Source organism: Mobula birostris, chromosome 5, assembly GCF_030028105.1.
Source record: "Mobula birostris isolate sMobBir1 chromosome 5, sMobBir1.hap1, whole genome shotgun sequence".
Classification (NCBI taxonomy): Eukaryota; Metazoa; Chordata; class Chondrichthyes; order Myliobatiformes; family Myliobatidae; genus Mobula; species Mobula birostris.
The window spans coordinates 3,282,667-3,302,625 of NC_092374.1; the positions used below are offsets into that span (position 1 = coordinate 3,282,667).

The 19,959-nt window shown below is 46.9% G+C and overlaps 1 protein-coding gene across 9 annotated transcripts in view; it reads left to right on the top strand.

Annotated features, from left to right (window-relative positions):
- Positions 1–19,959, top strand: part of spef2 (sperm flagellar 2) — a 216,674-nt gene that overhangs the window by 187,354 nt on the left and 9,361 nt on the right. For 7 of the 9 annotated variants that reach the window (XM_072257490.1, XM_072257494.1, XM_072257495.1 and 4 more), the window contains 5 exons: positions 4,992–5,174; positions 9,146–9,238; positions 10,773–10,943; positions 15,678–15,845; positions 17,996–18,118. In XM_072257490.1, coding sequence (XP_072113591.1) covers positions 4,992–5,174; positions 9,146–9,238; positions 10,773–10,943; positions 15,678–15,845; positions 17,996–18,118 — 738 coding nt within the window. The remainder of the gene's footprint in view (positions 1–4,991; positions 5,175–9,145; positions 9,239–10,772; positions 10,944–15,677; positions 15,846–17,995; positions 18,119–19,959) is intronic. The other 2 variants (XM_072257493.1, XM_072257496.1) reach the window with 2 other exon arrangements.

Here is a 19,959-nt window from a genome sequence, read left to right on the forward strand (position 1 = left end):
GATCCGGCTGCCGCAGCTTGTCCCAGGTAAGTCATCCCCCCCCCCACCAACAGTATCCAAATCGGTATACTTGTTGAGGGGAATGGCCACAGGGGAACCCTGCTCTACCTGCCCTTTCCTCTTCCCTCACCTGACAGTAACCCAATTTCCTGTCCTCTCCTGCTTTGGCGTAACTACCTCCCTGTAGCTACGATCTATAATCTCCTCATTCTCCCGAATGACCCGCAGGTCATCCAGCTCCTGCTCCAGTTCCAGTTCTCTAACGCAGTTTGTTAGGAGCTGCAGCTGGATGCACTTCTTGCAGATGTCGTTGTAAAGGATTTGACAGATGTTAAGAGAAAAAGGATTACAAGGGACAAAATTGGTCCTGTGGAAGGTCAGAATGGTAACTCATGCATGGAGCCAAAGTTTACTTAGGCAAAGGTTGGGGTGAATTTGTGGAATTTGTTGCCACATGCAGCTTTGGAGGTCAGGTTGTTGGGTGTATTTAAGGTAGAGATTGATAGGTTCTTGATTGGACATGGCATCAAAGGTTATGGGGAGAGGACTGGGGTTGAGGAGGAGATAGTGAAAAACGGATCAGCCATGATTGAGTGGTGGAGCAGACTCGATGGGCCAGATGGCCTAATCCTGCTTCTATGTCTTCTAGTCTTACGGAGATGGTGGAGATCTTAAAATGCATTTTTTTTGCATCTGTATTTACTCAGGAGATGGACACAGCATCCATAGAAGTCAGGCAAGAAGGCATCAACTTCATGGACTCTATACAGATTGCAGAGGAGGAGATGTTGGCTATCCTGAGGCAGATTAGGGTGGATAACTCCCCCATGGCCTGACAAGGTGTTCCCTTGAAGCCTATGGGAGGCAAGTGTAGAAATTGTTGGGGCCCTGGCAGAGATATTTAAATCATCTTTTGCGACAGGTGAGGTGGCTGAGGATTGGAGGATAGCCAATGTTGTTCTGCTGCTTAAGAAAGGCTCTAAAAATAATCCAGGAAATTATAGGCTGGTGAGCCTGACATCAGTAGTGGGAGATTCTGTGAACTTGTGTCACAGATGCAGATTGGCATGAATGGTGCTGTAGGCATCCCTGAATCATGGCTGAAAGAAGATTATAGCTGGGATACACACTGTAGCGAAAGGACAGGCAGGAACGCAGAGGGATCGATATTCTATTTGTAAAAAAAAAAGAAATCAAATCACTAGAAAGAGTTGACATTGGGTCAGAAGTTGTTGAGTGATTGTGGACAGAGCTAAGGAAATGCAAGGGTAAGGAGACCATGATGGACTCCCAAACAGTAATAAGGATGTGGTCTACAAATTGCAATGAGAGATAGAAAATGCATACCAGATAGGCAATGTTACAGTAGTCATGGGGGATTTCACGAGATGGCTTTTCAGAGCAGCTCATAGTTGAGCCCACTGGGAGATCAAGTGTTCTGGATTGGGTGTTGTGCAGTGAATTGGAGTTGATTAGAGAGAGTAAGGTAAAAGATGCTTTGGGGAAAGTCATTGAATTCACCCTGAAATCTGAGACAGTGAAGTTAAAGACAGTTGTATCAATATTACAGTGGAGTGAAGGGAATTACAGAGGCATGAGAGAGGAATTGGCCAGAGTTGATTGGAAAAGAACACTGGCAGGGTTGACAACAGAGCAGCAATGACTGGAGTTTCTGGGGGCAATTTGAAAGGCAGAAGATATATACGTCCCAAAGGGGAAGAAGTTTTCTAAAGTTAATATACTACTATGGCTAACAAGAGAAGTCAAAGCCAACATAAAAGCCTAGGAGGGCATATAATAGAGCAAAAATTAGTGGAAAGTTAGAGGACTGGGAAAAACCAACGGAAGACAGCGAAAAAAGGTAATTGAGAAAGTAAATATGGAATATGAAAGTAAGCTAGCCAATAATATTAAAGAGGACAACAAAAATTTCTTCAGATACACAAAGTGTAAAAGAGAAGCAAGGGTGGATATCGGACTGCTGGAAAAACAATGCTTGAGAGGTAGTAAGGGGGACAAGGAAATGGCGGACAAACTGAATAAGTGTTTTGCATCAGTCTTCACTGTGGAAGACATGAGCAGTATAGAGAAGTTCCAGGTGCCAGCGGCCATGAAGTGTGTGAAGTTACCGTTACTAAGGAGAAGGATTTTGGGAAACTAGAAGTTCAGAAGGTAGATTAGTCATCTGCATCAGATGGCATACACCCCAGGGTTCTGAAAGAGGTGGCTGAAGAGATCGTGGAGGCATTATTATCGATCCTTCAAGAATCACTAGATTGTGGGATGGTTCCAGAAGACTGGAAAATTGCAAATATCACTCCACTCTTCAAGAAAGGAGAGAGGCAAAAGAAAGGAAATTATAGGCCAGTTAGTCTGACCTTAGTGGTTGGGAAAGTGTTGGAGTCGATTGTTAAGGACGAAGTCTCGGGGTACTTGGAAGCACATGATAAAATAGGCCATAGTCAGCATGGTTTCCTCAAGGGAACATCTTGCCTGACAAATCTGTTGGAATTCTGTGAAGAAATAACAAGCAGGCTAGACAAAGGAGAATTGGTTGATGTTGTGTACTTGAACTTTCAGAATGCCTTTATCAAGCTGCCACACATGAGGCTGCTTAACAAGCTACAAGCCCATGGTATTACAGGAAAGACTAGCATGTATAAAGCAGTGGCTGATTGGCAGGAGGCAAAGAGTGGGAATAAAGGGAGCCCTTTCTAGTTAGCTGTGAAAGACTATGACGTTCCACAGGGGTTTGTGTTGGGACCGATTATATTTATGTTATTTGTCAATTATACAAAGATAGGTGGGGGGCAAACAAGAGAAAATCTGCAGGTGCTGGAAATCCCAGCATCACCAAATGCTGGAGGAACTCAGCAGGCCAGACAGTATCTATGGAAAAAAAACAGTCGACATTCCGGGACAAAACCCTTTGGCAGGACTGGAGAAAAAAAAGCTGAGGAATAGGTTTGAGAAGTGGGGAGTTGGGGGGAGGTGAAAGAAACACCAGGTAATAGGTAAAACTTGGAACAAAGAGCTAGGAAGTTGATTGGTGAAAGAGACAGAAGAAAGAAAAAGGAGGGGGGAGGAGCACCAGAGGGAGGTGACGGGTGGGCAAGGAGATAACATGAGAGTGAAAAAAGGTCGAGAAATAGTGAAAGGGGCATTACTGGAATTTTGAACATCGATTTCTCAAACTTCTATTTTCTAAATGGAGAGAAAATACAAAAATATGAGGCATAAAGAGATTTGGGAGTCCTTGTGTTAGCATTCATTTTGAGAGGACTAGAATATAAAATCAAGGATGTAATGTTAAGATCTTAGAAAGCACTGTTGAGGCTTCACTTGGAGCATTGTGACCAGTTTTGGGCTGCTTATCTTAGAAAGGATGTGCTGAAACTGGAGAGGGTTCAAAGGAGGTTCACAAAAATGATTCCACAATTGAATGGCTTGTCATCTGAAGAGCATTTGATGTCTCTGGGCTTGTATTGACTGGAATTCAGAAGAATGAGGGGTGACCTCATCAAAACCTATCAGATGGTGATAGGCTTTGATAGAGTGGATGTGGAGAGAATGTTTCCTATAGTGGGAGAGTCTAAGATCAGAGGACACAGCCTCAGAAGAGAGAACCATCTTTTTTAGAAAGAAGATGAGGAAGGATTTCTTCAGCCAGAGAGTGGTGAATCTTTGGAATTCTTTTCCACAGGCAGTTGTGGACGCCAGGTCTTTAAAGCAAAGGTTGATAGATTCTTGGTTGGTCAGATCATCAAGGGATACAGGGAAATGGCAGGACATTGGGGCAGAAAGGAAAATTGCTTCAGCCATGATGAAATGTTGAAGAAAACTGAATGGATCAAATGGCCTAATTCTGTTCCTATATCTTATGGTCTTCTGGTCTTTGCTTGCCTTGTTTTCCTTGACAGAAGATGATGCAGCAAGCCTCCTGAATAGTGGAGGGCTGTAGTCTAGAGTAACTGGGCCACGAGAGTATCTGATCCTGGGGTTTTGATGGAGTTCTCTGGAGATGGTTGATTCACTGGGTTTCCTGTCCACAGAATTTTAAACTGGCTGGCCAATTGTCAGCATGGTCTTGCTAGGCCAAAGGGCCTGTTCCCATTGATGTATCTCTCTCTGCTTCTACAGTTCCCACAGTTGGGACGGTAGTCAATATAAGCCCATTGTGTAAGAAAGAGGGCAAAGAAACACCAATATTGGAGGCCACCAGTACTGTCTCCACAATATCCATGAGCAGGCTCTGGGAACCATCAACAGTGACCTCTCCCATTCCTTGGCCCTGGTTACACACAGCATTGACCAGGTCATCTTGTCTGTCTGTCTGACATCCAGACTTGGACAAGATACTCCTCTCCAAGTTTCATCATAGCAAAGGCAAGGATATAGGCCAGAGGGTAAAATTCAGGGATATACGCAAAGTTTCCTTGAAAATGCTACCTTGCCAGGGACTTCTGGAATCTCAACCCATTTCTGTTTGGAGTGGAGAAAGAAGACTGGAGTCTGTGTATGGGGCACAGCAGGACTGCATCAACAACAAAAGGATGTATCGCTTACGCACCACATACAACTCACCCAGCACAGACCCCACTCCACACACATCGACCTCATCAACCGTCTAGCAACTGTTGAACTAGAGTAGAGAAAGTAATCTCCACCCACACCGTGTCACAGACGTTAATCCAAATCCCTCACACTGACCCTCAATTACCCCTCTCCTCCACTCATACCATGTCACTGACACTAACTCAGCTCCCTCACACTGTCCCTCTGTGACCCCTCTCCTCCACCCACACTGTCACTGACACTAATCCAAATCTCTCACACTGTCCCTCAGTGACCCTTCTCCCCCAGGTGCTGTGACACTGACTGTATTCCCACTGACGTTAATCCAGCCCCTTCATGCCATTCTTCTCCCCCAGTGCCCTGACTCTAATTCCAGACATTTCCACCTCACACTTTTTTTGCTTCTGCCTTTGCAGTTGGTGGAGATTTCGCGGGTGTTGGCTCCTGACTCAGACTTCCTTGACTGGCGACAATTTGTCCTTTCGATTGCTCAGCCATGGCCCTATCCCTCCCTGAGGGACCTGTTGGACGCAAAGATACGGTTTCAAGCTGTGGATCAGGCTGATAGTGGTTACATTACAAAAGAACAATATGATCAGGTATAGTGACCTCAAACCCCAACTCTAGTCCATGTCCCATGCCTGTCCCCAACATCTTCCAGACTCCTCAGTAACAGCAAGACATTGACTTCTGGAAGTGGGGTGGACAACCTCCTCCTGTATGTATGAATGATATTCAGCTGGGGAAAGTTGAGAGTTTCAAGTATCCAGGTCTAGTTGACACCAATTTGTCCTGGTCCAGCCACATTGACACTACGGTCAACAAAACACATCAGCAACTCTACTTCCTCAGAAGGCTAAGGAAACTTGGCATGACCCAATAATTCTCAACAACTTTTTGCAGTTTCACCATAGATCTCTGTCTTGGAGGCCGATGTCAGAACATATTTCAAGAGGGTTAACCCTTGTAAGACAGCAGGCCCCTGTGGTGTACCTGGTAGGTCTCTAAAAACCTGTGTTAACCGACTGGTAGGTGTGTCCAAAGACATTCTCAATCTCTCATTGCTACAGTCTGAAGTTCCGACCTGCTTCAAAAGGGCAACAAGAGCAGGGTGAGCTGCCTTAATGACTATCTCCCAGTAACACTCACATCTACGGTGATGAAGTGCTTTGAGAGGTTGGTTATGGCTAGAATCATCTCCTGTCTCAGCAAGGGCTGCAATTTGCCTATCACCACAATGGGTCTACAGCAGATACAATCTCACTGACTCTTCACACGGCCTTGGCTCACCTAGTTCTTACGTCAGGCTGCTGTACATTGACTACAGCTCAGCGTTGAACACAATCATTCCTACAGTTCTGATTAAAAAGCTCCAAAAGCTGGACCTCTGTTTCTCCATCCGCAACTGGATCCTCGACTTCCTCACCAAAAGACCACAGTGTCTGCGGATCAGAAGTAACATCTCCACCTTGCTGATAATCAACACTAGGGCACCTCAAGGATATGTTTAACCCACTGTTGTACTCTCTCTACACTGTTGACTGTGTGGCTAGACATAGCTCAAATGCCATCTATAACTTTGCTGATGGTGCAACTACTGCTGGCAAAATTTCAAATGGTGATAAAAAGATGTATAGGAACAAAATAAATCAGCTGGTAGAGTGGTGTCATAACAACTTTGCGCTTTATTAATCCCGGGGGAAATTGGTTTTCGTTACAGTTGCACCATAAATAATTAAATAGTAATAAAACCATAAATAGTTAAATAGTAATATGTAAATTATGCCAGGAAATAAATCCAGGACCAGCCTATTGGCTCAGGGTGTCTGACCCTCCAAGGGAGGAGTTGTAAAGTTTGATGGCCACAGGCAGGAATGACTTCCTATGACGCTCAGTGTTGCATCCCGGTGGAATGAGTCTCTGGCTGAATGTACTCCTGTGCCCAACCAGTCCATTATGTAGTGGATGGGAGACATTGTCCAAGATGGCATACAACTTAGACAGCATCCTCTTTTCAGACACCACCGTCAGAGAGTCCAGTTCCATCCCCACAACATCACTGGCCTTACGAATGAGTTTGTTGATTCTGTTGGTGTCTGCTACCCTCAGCCTGCTGCCCCAGCACACAACAGCAAACATGATCGCACTGGCCCCCACAGACTGGTAGAACATCCTCAGCATCGTCCGGCAGATGTTAAAGGACCTCAGTCTCCTCAGGAAATAGAGACAGCTCTGACCCTTCTTGTAGACAGCCTCAGTGTTCTTTGACCAGTCCAGTTTATTGTCAATTCGTATCCCCAGGTATTTGTAATCCTCCACCATGTCCACACTGACCCCCTGGATGGAAACAGGGGTTAGTAAGACCAAAGAATTGATTGTGGACTTCTGAAAGGGTAAAATGAGGACACGCACACCAGTACTCATCGAGAGATCAAAAGTAGAAAGGGTGAGCAGTTTCAAGTTTGTGGATGTGAACATCTCTGAAGATGTATCCTGGGCCCAACATATCGATTCAGTTACAAGACAGGCACGACAGTAGTCACATTTCATTCAGAGTTTGAGGAGATTTGGTTTGTCGCCAAAGAGATTAATAAACTTCTACAGATTTGCTGTGGAGAGCATTCTAACTGGCTGCAGCACCATAAGGGCACTGCACAAAATCAAAATAAGCTGCATAAAGTTACGAACTCAGCTCTTTCATGGGCACTAGCCTCCCTAGCATCCAAGACATCTTAAAGGAGCAATGCCTCAAAAAGGGGGCATCCATCATTAAGGACCCCCATGACACAGGACATGTCCTCTTCTTATTACTGCCATCAGGAAGGAGGTACAGGAGCCTGAAGGCACACAATCAACAACTGAGAAACAGCTTCTTTCCTTCTACTGTCCGATTTCTGAATGGAGATTGAACCCATGAATACAACCCACTGCTTTTTTCCCTCTCTTAAGCACTATTTAACTTGTATATAGTAATTTATTTTTTTCATTATGTATTGCAATGCCCTTCTGCCAAATAACAACAAATTTCACAACGTGTGCCGGTGATATTAAAGCGGATTCTGAAAGCAGTCTATTCTGATGCATCACAGCTCGATGAGGCCACTGCTGGGCCCAAGACTGGAGAAACTGCGGGAAGTTGTGAATGTAGCTCAGTCTGTCACACAGATCAGCCTCCCTGCCAAAGGCTCTGTCTACACTGTCTCAGTAAAGCAGCCAGCAGAATTAACCATCCCTCCCACCCCAGACATTTTCTCCTCCCCCCTTCAGACACAAAAGTTTGAAAAAATGTACCACCAGGCTCAAGGACAGCTTCCACCACACTGTTATAATGCTATTGGATAATCCCTAGTACGATAAAATGATTGTTGATCTCACAGTTTACCTCGTTGTGACCTTGCACCTTATTCACTGCCTGCACTGCACTTTCTCTGTAATCTTTCTTTTTCCTTTGCACCACCATGATGTACTTGTGTGTGGAATGATGTGTATGAGCGACAAATCTTTTTCACTGTATCACTGAACATGTGACAATAATTCACTCATTACCAGTTACCCAGCCCTGGGACATTAACATCTCTCAGACACAAACCTGGGCACCATCATCCTGGAGGCCTTTCCCCTCGACCCCAGAACTGGACTTCATCCTAAGGCTCACTGCCTCCCCTTCCTTTCCAGTCCTGAAGAAAGAAGGGTCTCAGTCTAAAATGTTGACTGTGTACTCTTTTCCATAGGTGCTGCCTGACCTGCTGAGTTCCTCCAGCATTTTGTGTGTGTGGCTTCCTAACCCTCATAGGTCCAACCTTGGATCCAGAACAGAACGATCGTTGTCCAGCCTTGATTTGTAAGCCCCTCTGCAACCATCCAGCACCATCATGTCTTTCCTGTGCACCCCTGCCAGCACCCCTGTTAACTCCCCTCAGCTAGCTAATAGAGGCAAGTCTCCTATGTGTGACTGTAATCACCTGCCACAGTGAAGATCCCTAATCCTGGTCAGCTGCCCCAGGGATCAGTGGGTGTGAGGTCCCCTGTCCGCTGTCTGAACATTTACTGTGTATTTTCTTGTCTTGTTTTCTCTCCCCAAAAGCACCAGCTCTCTTCCCCAGAGTGAGTGCCTTTTGCTCCTGTTGTGACTATATAATATTTCATTTAGAGCTCGCCTTCCTGAAGAATGACCTCAGTATCTCTTCCCCAGCCGCTGCCTGACCTGCCGAGTGCTTCCTGCACTTTCTCTTTTTATTCCACGTTTGCACCAGCAGCAGTTTTTAGCATCTTTGAACAATACAGCACAGGTACAGATCCTTTGGCCCAGCTGATCCATGCAGTCTATGGTGCCCACCCAGCTAGTCCCAATTTCCCTCCAAGCCCACTCCTCCCCTAATATTACAGTACTGCCTCAACCACTATTGAGTTTCAATAAGTCAGAGTATCTCTCCTGTGTGGTGCACGTCTCTCTCCCCATACACCTCCCACTGCCCATCTCTCTGTCCGTCTCTGTCTCCCTCGCTCTGTGTGTGTGTGTGTCCTCCTCTGTCCCCTCTCTCCGTTCACTCTCTCTGTTTTGTGTCCACAGGTGGAGCTGTGGTTCACAGGTCATGCTGATCAACAAGACCCTGAGGATCCATTGGAGCCAATTCCCTTCAACAGACTTGCACAGTTGAAGGAGGTACTGAGCTCCCTCTCTATCCATCATCAGCTCTCCTTCCCCACATGACACCTAGTTCCACCACCACCACCCCCCCCCCCCCCCACCCACCATTCCAGGGAAACTGAGAGAAAACTTGGGTAAAGAGTTGGCTGTAACTTATCACATCAGAACAGAGAGTTTTGTAGAGCTGATGTCTCAGGCACCCACATCCCTGAGCGCTCTTGGGCCCCTGACACCTGAGGTCCCTGGCTGATGTTCCCTAGGGTAAATGATCTGAGAGAAACCTACAAAATCCCCACACACTGGATCCAGGCAGATCACGTGGTCAGGTGAGAAGCTGGGCTCGTAGTAACAAAATATGGGACTGAGGTGAAGAGAGCAAAGGCCCTGGCTTGCATATGACGTAGACGGCTCGAATGCCACATCCATAGCCAACCCCGACCAGCAGAGGGCCACAATCAATGAGTGGGAGAAGAATATACAAGACATGGTTAGTAAGTTTGCAGATGGCACTAAAATACTGTATATGGGGTCACATGGATCTCAATCAGCTGGGGAAGTGGGCCAAGGAATGGCAAATGGAGTTTAGTTAAGCTGAGTGTGAGGTGTTACACTTTGGGAAGACAACTGAGGCAGGACATTTAGTGAACAGCAGGTACCTGGGGAGTGTTGTTGAACAGAGACACCTTGAACTACATGTTCATGGTTCCCTGACAGTGGATTCATAAGTAGACAGGGTGCTGAAGAAGGCTTTTGGCGAAGGGTCTCGGCCCAAAACGTCGACTGTACCTCTTCCTATAGATGCTGCCTGGCCTGCGTTCACCAGCAACTTTAATGTGTGTTGCTTTTGGCATGCTGGCCTTCATCTGTCAGGGCATTGAATTCAGAAATCGTGATGTTATGTGTCAGTTGTACAAGACATTGAGGAGGCCACACTTGGCGTTTTTGTGTTCAGTTCTGATCACAAAAACGCCATGAAGCTTGTACGATTCAGAGGAGATTTACAAAGATGTTGCCAGGACTCGCTAGACTAATTTATAGAGAGAGGTGTTGGGAGTGTAGGAGAATGAGGAGTGATCTGACAGAGGTGTATAAAATAAAAGGGGCAGAGATGAGGTGAATGTGCACAGTCTTTTTCCCTGGGTTGGGGAATCAAGATCTAGCCGTGTAGTTTCAGGGTCAGAGGAGAGATCTAATAGGAACCAGAGGAGCAATTTTTTACCAGAGACTGGCCAGTACATGGAGTGAGTCTCCAGAAGAAGTGTTTGAAGCAGGTATATTAATAATTAAAAGGTAATTCTCAAAAGGGATTTGTCTGAAAGTAGAAAACGGGCTAGTTTAGTGGGAATTATGGTGAGCCGAAGGGCTTGTTTCTGTGCTACGTTGCATCTCCAGAACCCACCACACTGACCAGTCACATGCTCTCAGCCCAGGACCTCTGTGTGCCCACCCTGATCTTGTCTCCTAACGCCAAGGGGCTCCCACACACCATTCACGCCGTGATCTCTGCATCTCCTGGCTTTCCCCATTCTCAAAGCTCCCTCTTTCCCAGGTTTTCTTTGGCCTGTTTGTGGAGGACGGCCCCTCTGAGCCCCGACTGGACTACAACAACACCCTGCTGTATTTTAGCCGGCACCAGGACCCAGCCCAGGGCCTGCACCGGGCTCTCAGCATCACCGTGGGCAGTGCACTCCCCTGGGCTCCCCTCTCCAGCCCTCAGAAGGTGAGGGGTGTGGGGGTGGGGCACCGTGGGAAGTGGGAAGGGAGTTTGTAGAGTGAGGGGAGGGCAGTGTGTGGAATGTGAAGAAGCAGTGACACGAGAGGTTGTGGGAGAGCAAGAGTAACTGGTGGGGATAGGGGAGGCATTGTGGGGCATGAGGGATGGGGAGGGTTTCTGGAGCAGGGGGTTGTGGGGATGAAGGGGTCTACGACACAGAATACAGACCATTTGGCCCTTCTAGTCTGTGCCGAAACATTATTCTGCTAGTCCCATTGACCTACATCCAGTCCATAACCCTCCGGACCTCTCCCATCCATGTACCTATCCAGTTTATTCTTAAAACTTAAGAGTGAGCCTGCATTTACCCCGTCAGATGGCAGCTCGTTCCACACTCTCACCACTCTCTGAGTAAAGAAGTTCCCCCTAATGTTCCTCCTAAACCTTTCCCCTTTCGCCCTAAAGCCATGTCCTCTCATATTTATCTCTCCTAATCTAAGTGGAAAGAGCTTATTCACATTTACTCTGTCTATACCCCTCATAATTTTGTAAACCTCTATCAAATCTCCCCTCATTCTTCTCCACTCCAAGGAATAAAGTCCTAACCTGTTCATTCTTTCCCTGTAACTCAACTCCTGAAGACCCAGCAACATCCTAGTAAACCTTCTCTGCACTCTTTCAATCTTACGATATCCTTCCCATAGTTAGGTGATCAGAAATGTACACAGCACCCCAAATTTGGCTTCACCAATGTCTGATACAACCTCCCCATAACATCCCAACTCCTATACTCAATACTTTGATTTATGAATGCCAGGATGCCAAAAGTCTTCTTTACAACCCTGTCTATCTGTGACGCCACTTTCAGGGAATTATGTATCTGAACTCCCAGATCTCTTTGCTCCTCCGCACTTCTCACTGCCCTACCATTTACTGTGTATGTCCTACCTTGATTTGTCCTTCCAAAATGCAACACCTCACACTTGTCTGCATTAAATTCCACCTGCCAATTTCTGGCCCATTTTTCAAGTTGGTCCAGATCCCTCTGCAAGCTTTGAAAGCTTTCCTCGCTGTCCACAATGCCTCCAGTCTTAGTGTCATCAGCAAACTTGCTGATCCAATTTACCACATTATCATCTAGATCATTGATATAGACAACAAACAACAATGATCCCAGCACAGATCCTTGAGGCACACTACCAGTCACAGGCCTCCAGTCTGAGAAGCAATCATCCACTACGACTCTCTGTCTTCTCCCACACAGCCAATTTCGAATTCAGTTTACAACCTCTCCATGGATACCAAGTGTCTGAACCTTCTGAACTAACCTCCCATGTTGGACCTTGTCAAAGGCCTTACTAAAGTCCACATAGACAACATTCACAGCCTTTCCTTCATCTACTCTCTTGGTAACCTCCTCAAAAAACTCTACAAGATCCGTTAAACACGATCTACCAGGCACAAAGCCATGCTGACTATCCTTAATCAGCCCTTGGCTGTCCAAATACTTGTATATCCGATCTCTCCGAACACTTTCCAATAATTTACCTACACTGATGTCAGGCTCACCGGCCTGTAATTACCTGGTTTACTTTTGGAGCTTTTTTTAAACAACGGAACAACATGAGCTACCCTCCAATCCTCCAGCACCATACCCGTCGCTAAGGACATTTTAAATATTTCTGCCAGGGCCCCTGCAATTTCTGCAGTAGTCTGTCTCAAGGTCTGAGGAAGTATCATGTCAGGCCCGGGGGATTTATCTACCTTTATTCGCTGTAAGGCAGCAAACACCTCCTCCTCTTTAATCTCAATATGTTCAATGACACTGCTACTTGTTTCCCTTCCTTCCATACACGCTATGCCAGTGTCCTGAGTAAATACTGATGCAAAAAAAATTGTTTAAGATCTCCTCCATCTCGTGACGCTCCACACATAGACAACCACTCTGATCTTCTAGGGGACCAATTTTGTCCCTTACTATCCTTTTACTCTTAATATACTTGTAGAAACCCTTCGGGTTTACCTGCACATTATCTGTCAAAGCAACCTCATGTCTTCTTTTTGCCTTCTTGATTTTCTTACATTTTCTATACTCTTCAAGAACCTCATTTGTTCCTTGTTGCCTAATACTTGCTATACACGTCTCTTTTTTTCTTAACCAGATCACCAATATTCCTTGAAAACCAAGGTTCCCTACGCCTGTTGACTTTGCCTTTAATCCTGACAGGAACATGCAAACTCTGCACTCTAAAAAATTTTACCTTTGAATATTGATGCACCATCAATAACTCCAAAAGACTGGAAGTAGAGTAAATACTGAAAGGCTTTTATTAGCAGTAAAATGTGACCTCCAGCATGCTGAGTGTCTGCCCCTGGACTGAGAGGAGGAGCAATGGCTCAATCACCTTTATTCAGGGGTCTGTGGGAGGAGCCACAGGGACAGTCAGCAGAGGGGCGTGTCCAGAGAGGTAACCCAGTTACAACATACATATATGGTTTATCACAAATGCCTTCCACATACTGAACACATCCTTGCCAGAAAACAACTTATCCCAATCCACTTTTCCTAGATCCTTTCTCATTTCCACAAAATTGGCCTTTCTCCAATTTAGAACCTCAGCTCGAGGAACAGACCTATCCTTATCCATAATTAACTTGAAATTAATGACATTATGGTCACTGGACCCAAAATGTTCGCCTACACATACTTCTGTCACCTGACCTGTCTGGTTCCCTAATAGGAGATCAAGTATTGCATCCTCTCTCGTTGGTACATCTATATATTGATTTAGAAAACTTTCCTGAATACATTTGACAAACTCCACGCCATCTAACCCTTTCACAGTCTGGGAGTCCCAGTCAATATGTGGAAAGTTAAAATCCCCTACTTATTAAAACTTCCTGTTTCTTACATCGGTCTGCTATCTCTCTACAGATTTGCTCCTCTAATTCTCTCTGACTATTGGGCGGTCTATAATACAACCCTGTTAGTGTGGTCACACCTTTTCCGTTCCTCAGCTCCACCCATATGGCCTCTGTAGACAAGCCCTCCGGGCTGTCCTGTCTACACACAGCTGTGATATTCTCCATGACTAGTAATGCCACTCCTCCCCCTTTCATCCCTCCCCCTCTGTAACGTCTGAATCAACGGAACCCTGGAACATTAAGCTGCCAGTCCTGCCCCTCCTGCAACCAAATCTCACTATAGCAATAATGTTGTAATCACACGTGTCAATCCATGCCCTTAGCTCATCTGCCTTACCTACAATACTCCTTGCATTGAAATAGATGCACCTGAGAACATTTCTATCACATATAAACCTTTGATTTCTGTCTATACATGTATTCCTTGCATGCCCTTTATCCTCCTCCACCTCACTATCTGCTGTAACACTCTGGTTCCCCTCCCCCTGCAAATCTAGTTTAAACCCCCTGGAGCAGCACTAGCAAACCTTCCCGCAAGGATGTTAGTCCCCCTCCAGTTCAGGTGCAAACCGTCCCGTCGGAACAGGTCCCACCTTCTCTGGAACAAGGCCCAATTGTCCAGAAACATGAAGCCCTCCCTCCTGCACCATCTCCTTAGTCGCGTATTTAGCTGCATTATCTTCCTGTTTCTATCCTCACTAGCACGTGGCATGGGTAGCAATCCTGACATTGCGACCCTGGAGGCCGTCCTTCAACTTTGCACCTAACTCCCTAAACTCTCTTTGCAGAATCTCCTCCTCCTTCCTATACACGTCATTGGTCCCTACATGGACCACGACATCTGGCTGCTCACCCTCCCTCCTGAGAATACCGAGAATTTGACCCGAGATATCGTGGACCCTGGCACCAGCGAGGCAACAGACCATCCAGGATTCTCGATCTCTCCCACAGAACCTCTTATCTGTCCCCTTAACTATCGAATCCCCTATCACTACTGCTGTCCTCTTTTCCCTCTTTCCTTTCTGAGCTGAGGGTCCAGTCTCGGTGCCAAAGACGGGACCACTACAACTTGTCCCTGGTAGGTCGTCCCCACCAACAGTATCCAAAACGGTATACTTATTATTGATGGGAACGGCCAGAGGGGTGCCCTGCTCATTGTGTCTATTCCCCTTCCCTCTCCTGACAGTCACCTGCCTCCTGACTTTTAGGGGTGACTATCTCCCTGTAACTCCTGTCTATTTCTGCCTCTGCCTCCCGAATGATCCGAAGTTCATCCAGCTCCAGCTCCAGTTCCCTAACTCAGTTTGTCAGGAGCCGCAGCTGGATGCACCTTTTACAGGTGTAGTCATCAGGGACAATTGTGCTGTCCCTGACTTCCCACTTACTGCATACGGAGCACTCGACTACCCTAACTGCTGCCTCCATTACCAACTCCTAAGTTAATTAAATTAATTACAGGAACTTACCGGGCCTTACCTCACTGGGAGCAGGCTCATCCTCAGCCTCTGCTCGCCGAAGCCTCTCGAACCAAAGCCTCAAAGCTCCACTCCTACCCTGAGCCACTCACACACTGGCCGCTCCTCTTCAGTTACCTCTCCTTTTATTTGTCCCTGCCAATTACTCACTCCCTCTAATCAACACTCTGTTTAACCCTTCGGTTGCCCTCCACGCTCCTTTTTAAAGCACACTCACCTGAGCAGCTTCCCAGCACTCAGTGCTCTCCCGAGCCCCTCGCTCCTCCTCCTGCGACCCTTCCTCGATCACACTGTGTGTGTGATGGAGCGGTGACTCCCTCGGTCTGCCTTTGTGTTGCAGTCGGAACAGTACGTTCCTCAGCACGTCCCGGGTGGGCCCCCAGCACCAGGACTGGTGGAGAAGGTGCCTCTGTCAGCTCTGTTCCAAGTCATGACGCACGGAGTGGCTGGGATTGGAGAAACCCATCGGCAGTGGAGCCCGGAGGCAGGCCGGCACCGTCAATGCCAGGTTTGACATCAGCAATCACCCAGGGAGGGGGCTCGTTCATACAGCGTGGCTGTACCCTCTCTCACTGGAACAGTGAGGTTGAGAGCTGGACTAGTAGAGGTTTATTATGGTAGAAGAAGCACAGATTGGATATTCAGTCAGAGACTTTTCCCCAAAGTTGAAATGTCTAGCACCAGAGGACAGATATTTAAGGTGGGGGGGGGCAAGTTCAAATGAGATGTGTGGGGCAGGGTTTTCTTACACAGTGTGTGGTGCCTGGAATACGCAACCAGGAGTGGTGGTGGGTCAGACATATTAGAGGTATTTAAGATATATGAAAATGCAAGGAATAGAGGGAGGTGGACTACGTGCAGGCAAATAGGATTCAGATAGGACAGGCTTTGTGCTTAGCACGGACCTCATGTTCCTGTGCTGTACTATTCTGCGTCTGGCGACACACAGAAGCTGAGCACACTTGGTGAAGAGAAGATTTAAGACAGCTTACCAGGCGGTTGGATTGTCGGTGGAGCTGTGAGACTGTGGTGTGTGGTTTGGAGAGAGCTGTACCTGCAGAGGGTGCTGCAGGTCTGGGACTCCCTGTTGGCAATGCAGAAGCCCTTCTCAGTACAACAGCACTGCCATGTGTATCTGAAGAGCTGTTATCTGCTGAACTGATGTAGGCCCAGAAGGTCAGCTCTTCCCCTCCACAGACGGTGCCTGCCCGGCTCAGTTCCTCCAGCGTTTTGTGTTGATGAAGGTAGAGCGGTGGATGTTGTCTGTGTGAATTTGAATAAGATGTTTGATAAGGCTGCTCATAAAAGGCTCATCTGGAAGATTAAGATGCATAGGGTCTATGGTTAATTGCCTGTTAGAATTCAGAATTGCCTTGCCCATAGAAGAAAAGATGATCTTGGTCAAAGGGACTTAGTGGAGTTCTGCAGAGATTGGAACTAGGACCTCTGCTGTTAGTGATGTATATAAATGAATTGGATGAAAATATGGATGGTTAGTAAGTTTTCAGATGACAACGATTGGTGGAGTTGTGGATACTGCAGTGGGATATCGATCATTTGCAGATATGGGCAAAGAAATGGCAGATGGAATTTAACTTGGCCAAATGTGAGGTGTTATTCCTTGGTACCGTATGTCAGATGCAAGGAGACAGTACACTGTTAATGGCAAGACCTTTCACGGTGTTGATGTGCAGAGAGATCTTGGCTCCAAGTTCATAACTCCATGAAAGTGGCACTGCAAGTTGATAGGACAGTCAAGAAAGCATATGGAACGCCTGCCTTTATTACTCGAGGCATTAAGCTCAATGGTCAGGAAGTTATGCTACAGCTTGTAAAACTGCAGTCACGCCCCATCTGGGGTACTGCAGTTACTTCTGCTCATCCCATTATACGGAAGATGTGAAGGCATTGCGGGAAGTGCTGAAGATGTTTACGAGAACATTGCCTGGATTAAAGAGTCTGTATTATGGCAGAGGTTGGGCTGCTTGTGTTGGTTTCCCAGGACTGAAATGTGGAATAGCAGAGGGCACGCATTTAAAGTGAGAGGGGTAAGTTCAAAGCAGATGGAAGATGTGGTAGGGAAGTGTTACATTGATTTTAGAGTAGGTTAGATGATAGACACAACATGGTGGGCTGAGGGGCCTGTACTGTGCTGTAATGTTCTGTGCTACATGAGGCAAGTTTTTTATAACACAGTGAGTGGTGCCAGGGATGGTAACGGTACGATGGCGGCTCAAAGACAGCCACATGAACGTGCAGGGAATTTGGGGGGGGCGGGGGTAGAACATTCTGGAGGCAAAAGGGATTGGTTTAATTAGTTTGGCCGAGCATGGTGAACAGAAAGCATGCTGCTGTGCTACAGAGCCAGGGTCCAAAGGAAGGGTGACATAGTAACTGTGGTGCAGTGTCTGAGAATACAGCACGCCAGGCGGAGGGAGACAAGCCTACCGTAGCTCAGTGTTTTCTCGTTTCTCAGATAAAGTATTTGAGCTAAAGCATTGACTTTGTCTGTGTCTCCACAGTGGCTGCCCAACCTGCTGAGTCCTATTTTTGCTGTGCACCGTCAGCTGCAGTGTGTGTCGGAGGAAGTGGGTTACGTGCGAGGTTGGGCAGACATCACGATGTACAAAGCGCTCACTATCTTTCCTGCTTTTGCAGCTTTTCACCCAAGTTTACAAGGAGCTGGGATCAAAGGAGCTTGAACCGGTACCATTCGATGTTTTGCTGAAACATCCTGTCATTATGGACCTCATCACCAACACAACACGATTCAGCAAGTCTGTGAGTGTTGTTTTGCCAATCTGCCGCCGTGTACCCCTCTCTCACACACACAGACACTCCATCTCCTCCTCTCCCTAGCCTCTCACATTCTCGCTTTGAACAGACTGACAGTAATACAGTCTTAAGCAATTTCTTTTCTCTCCATCACTGTGTCTGCTTTTTCCTATTGTAATCCTGTTCCACCAGCCCCCCCTCACTGCTTCCATTGTCCCCTGTCCTCCACGGCAGGTCCTTGGTGGCGGGAGTGGAAAGGTCACCCCATCGTCACCGGCGGGAATGGAGAGTTTCCCGTCATCACTGGCGGGAGCGGAGAGTTTCCCATCATCACCGGTGGGAACGGAGAGTTTCCCATCACCGGTGGGAGTGGAGAGTTTCCCATCGTCACCAGCGGGAGCGGAGAGTTTCCCATCCTCACCGGTGGGAGTGGAGAGTTTCCCATCGTCACCAGTGGGAGTGGAGAGTTTCCCGTCCTCACCAGTGGGAGTGGAGAGTTTCCCGTCATCACTGGCGGGAGCGGAGAGTTTCCCATCATCACCGGTGGGAGAGGAGAGTTTCCCGTCATCACCAGTGGGAGCGGAGAGTTTCCTGTCGTCACCGGTGGGAGCGGAGAGTTTCCCTTGTGTTCACCGGTGGGAGCGGAGAGTTTCCCTTGTCATCACTGGTGGGAGAGGAGAGTTTCCCATCGTCACGGGTGGGAGTGGAGTGGTTCCCTTGTCTTCACCGGTGGGAGCGGAGGGTTTCCCGTCGTCACCGGTGGGAGCGGAGAGTTTCCCTTGTTGTCACTGGTGGGACAGGAGAGTTTCCCATTGTCACTGCTCTCTGGGGAGATGTTTCTTTTGGATACTCTGTTGGGTTTGTTGTTGGCGAGGTCTCTGACACTGATAGCCCCTGGTTGTACTGTTCCCCACCAATGGGACCTTCTCTATATCTGTACTATTCAGCCCTTGTGAAAAGAGGACTAGTATGTTCCACCATTGCTTGTAGATCTACAACAAAGCCTGTCTGGCCCATTGAATCAATGCTGGCTTCTCGAAGAGCTATCCTATGAGCCGCATTGCTCACTCTTTCCCTGGACCCTCATACTTACACTTGCCACTTCCCCTGAAAGCAACATGCCCCACGTCACAGTGAAACAGTTTCTCTCACAACTCTGCTGTGTTCTCCACCATCTCTTCCCTGGTCTTCCCCTATCTCCACTACCTCCTCTAGTTAGGCCAATCAGGATCTCGTCTACCTCCCACAAATCCTTTCTCAAACCTGTGCTTCTGGGGAACAGAAAACAGTAAAGTATAGTTCAGGCCTTTCAGCCCGTGTTTTGTGCTGGCCTTTTAACCTGCTCCAAGATCAATATCACCCTTTCCTCCCACATAGCCCTCTGTCTTTCTATCATCCAAAGTTCAAAGTAAATTTATTATCAAAGTACATATATGTCATCATATACAACCCTGAGATTCAATTTCTTGTGGATATACTACACAAATGTATAGAATAATAACTATAACAGAATCAAAGACCGTCCAACTACAATGCAGAAGATTACAAACTGTGCAAATGCAAAATGAAGAAATAATAATATAAATAATTCAAAGTTCAAATAAGTGATAAATATCGAGAACATGATATGAAGAGTCCTTGAAAGTGAATCTGTGGTTTGTGGGAACATTTCAATGATGGTATGATGTGAAGTGGAGTGAGGTTATCCCCTGTTGCTTAAGATTCTGATGACTGAGGGGTAATAACTGTTCCTGAACCTGGTGGTGAGAGCCCTGAGGCTCCTGTACCTCCTTCTAGATGGCAGTAGCAAGAAGAGAACATGTCCTGTGTATTGGGGCCCCCGATGA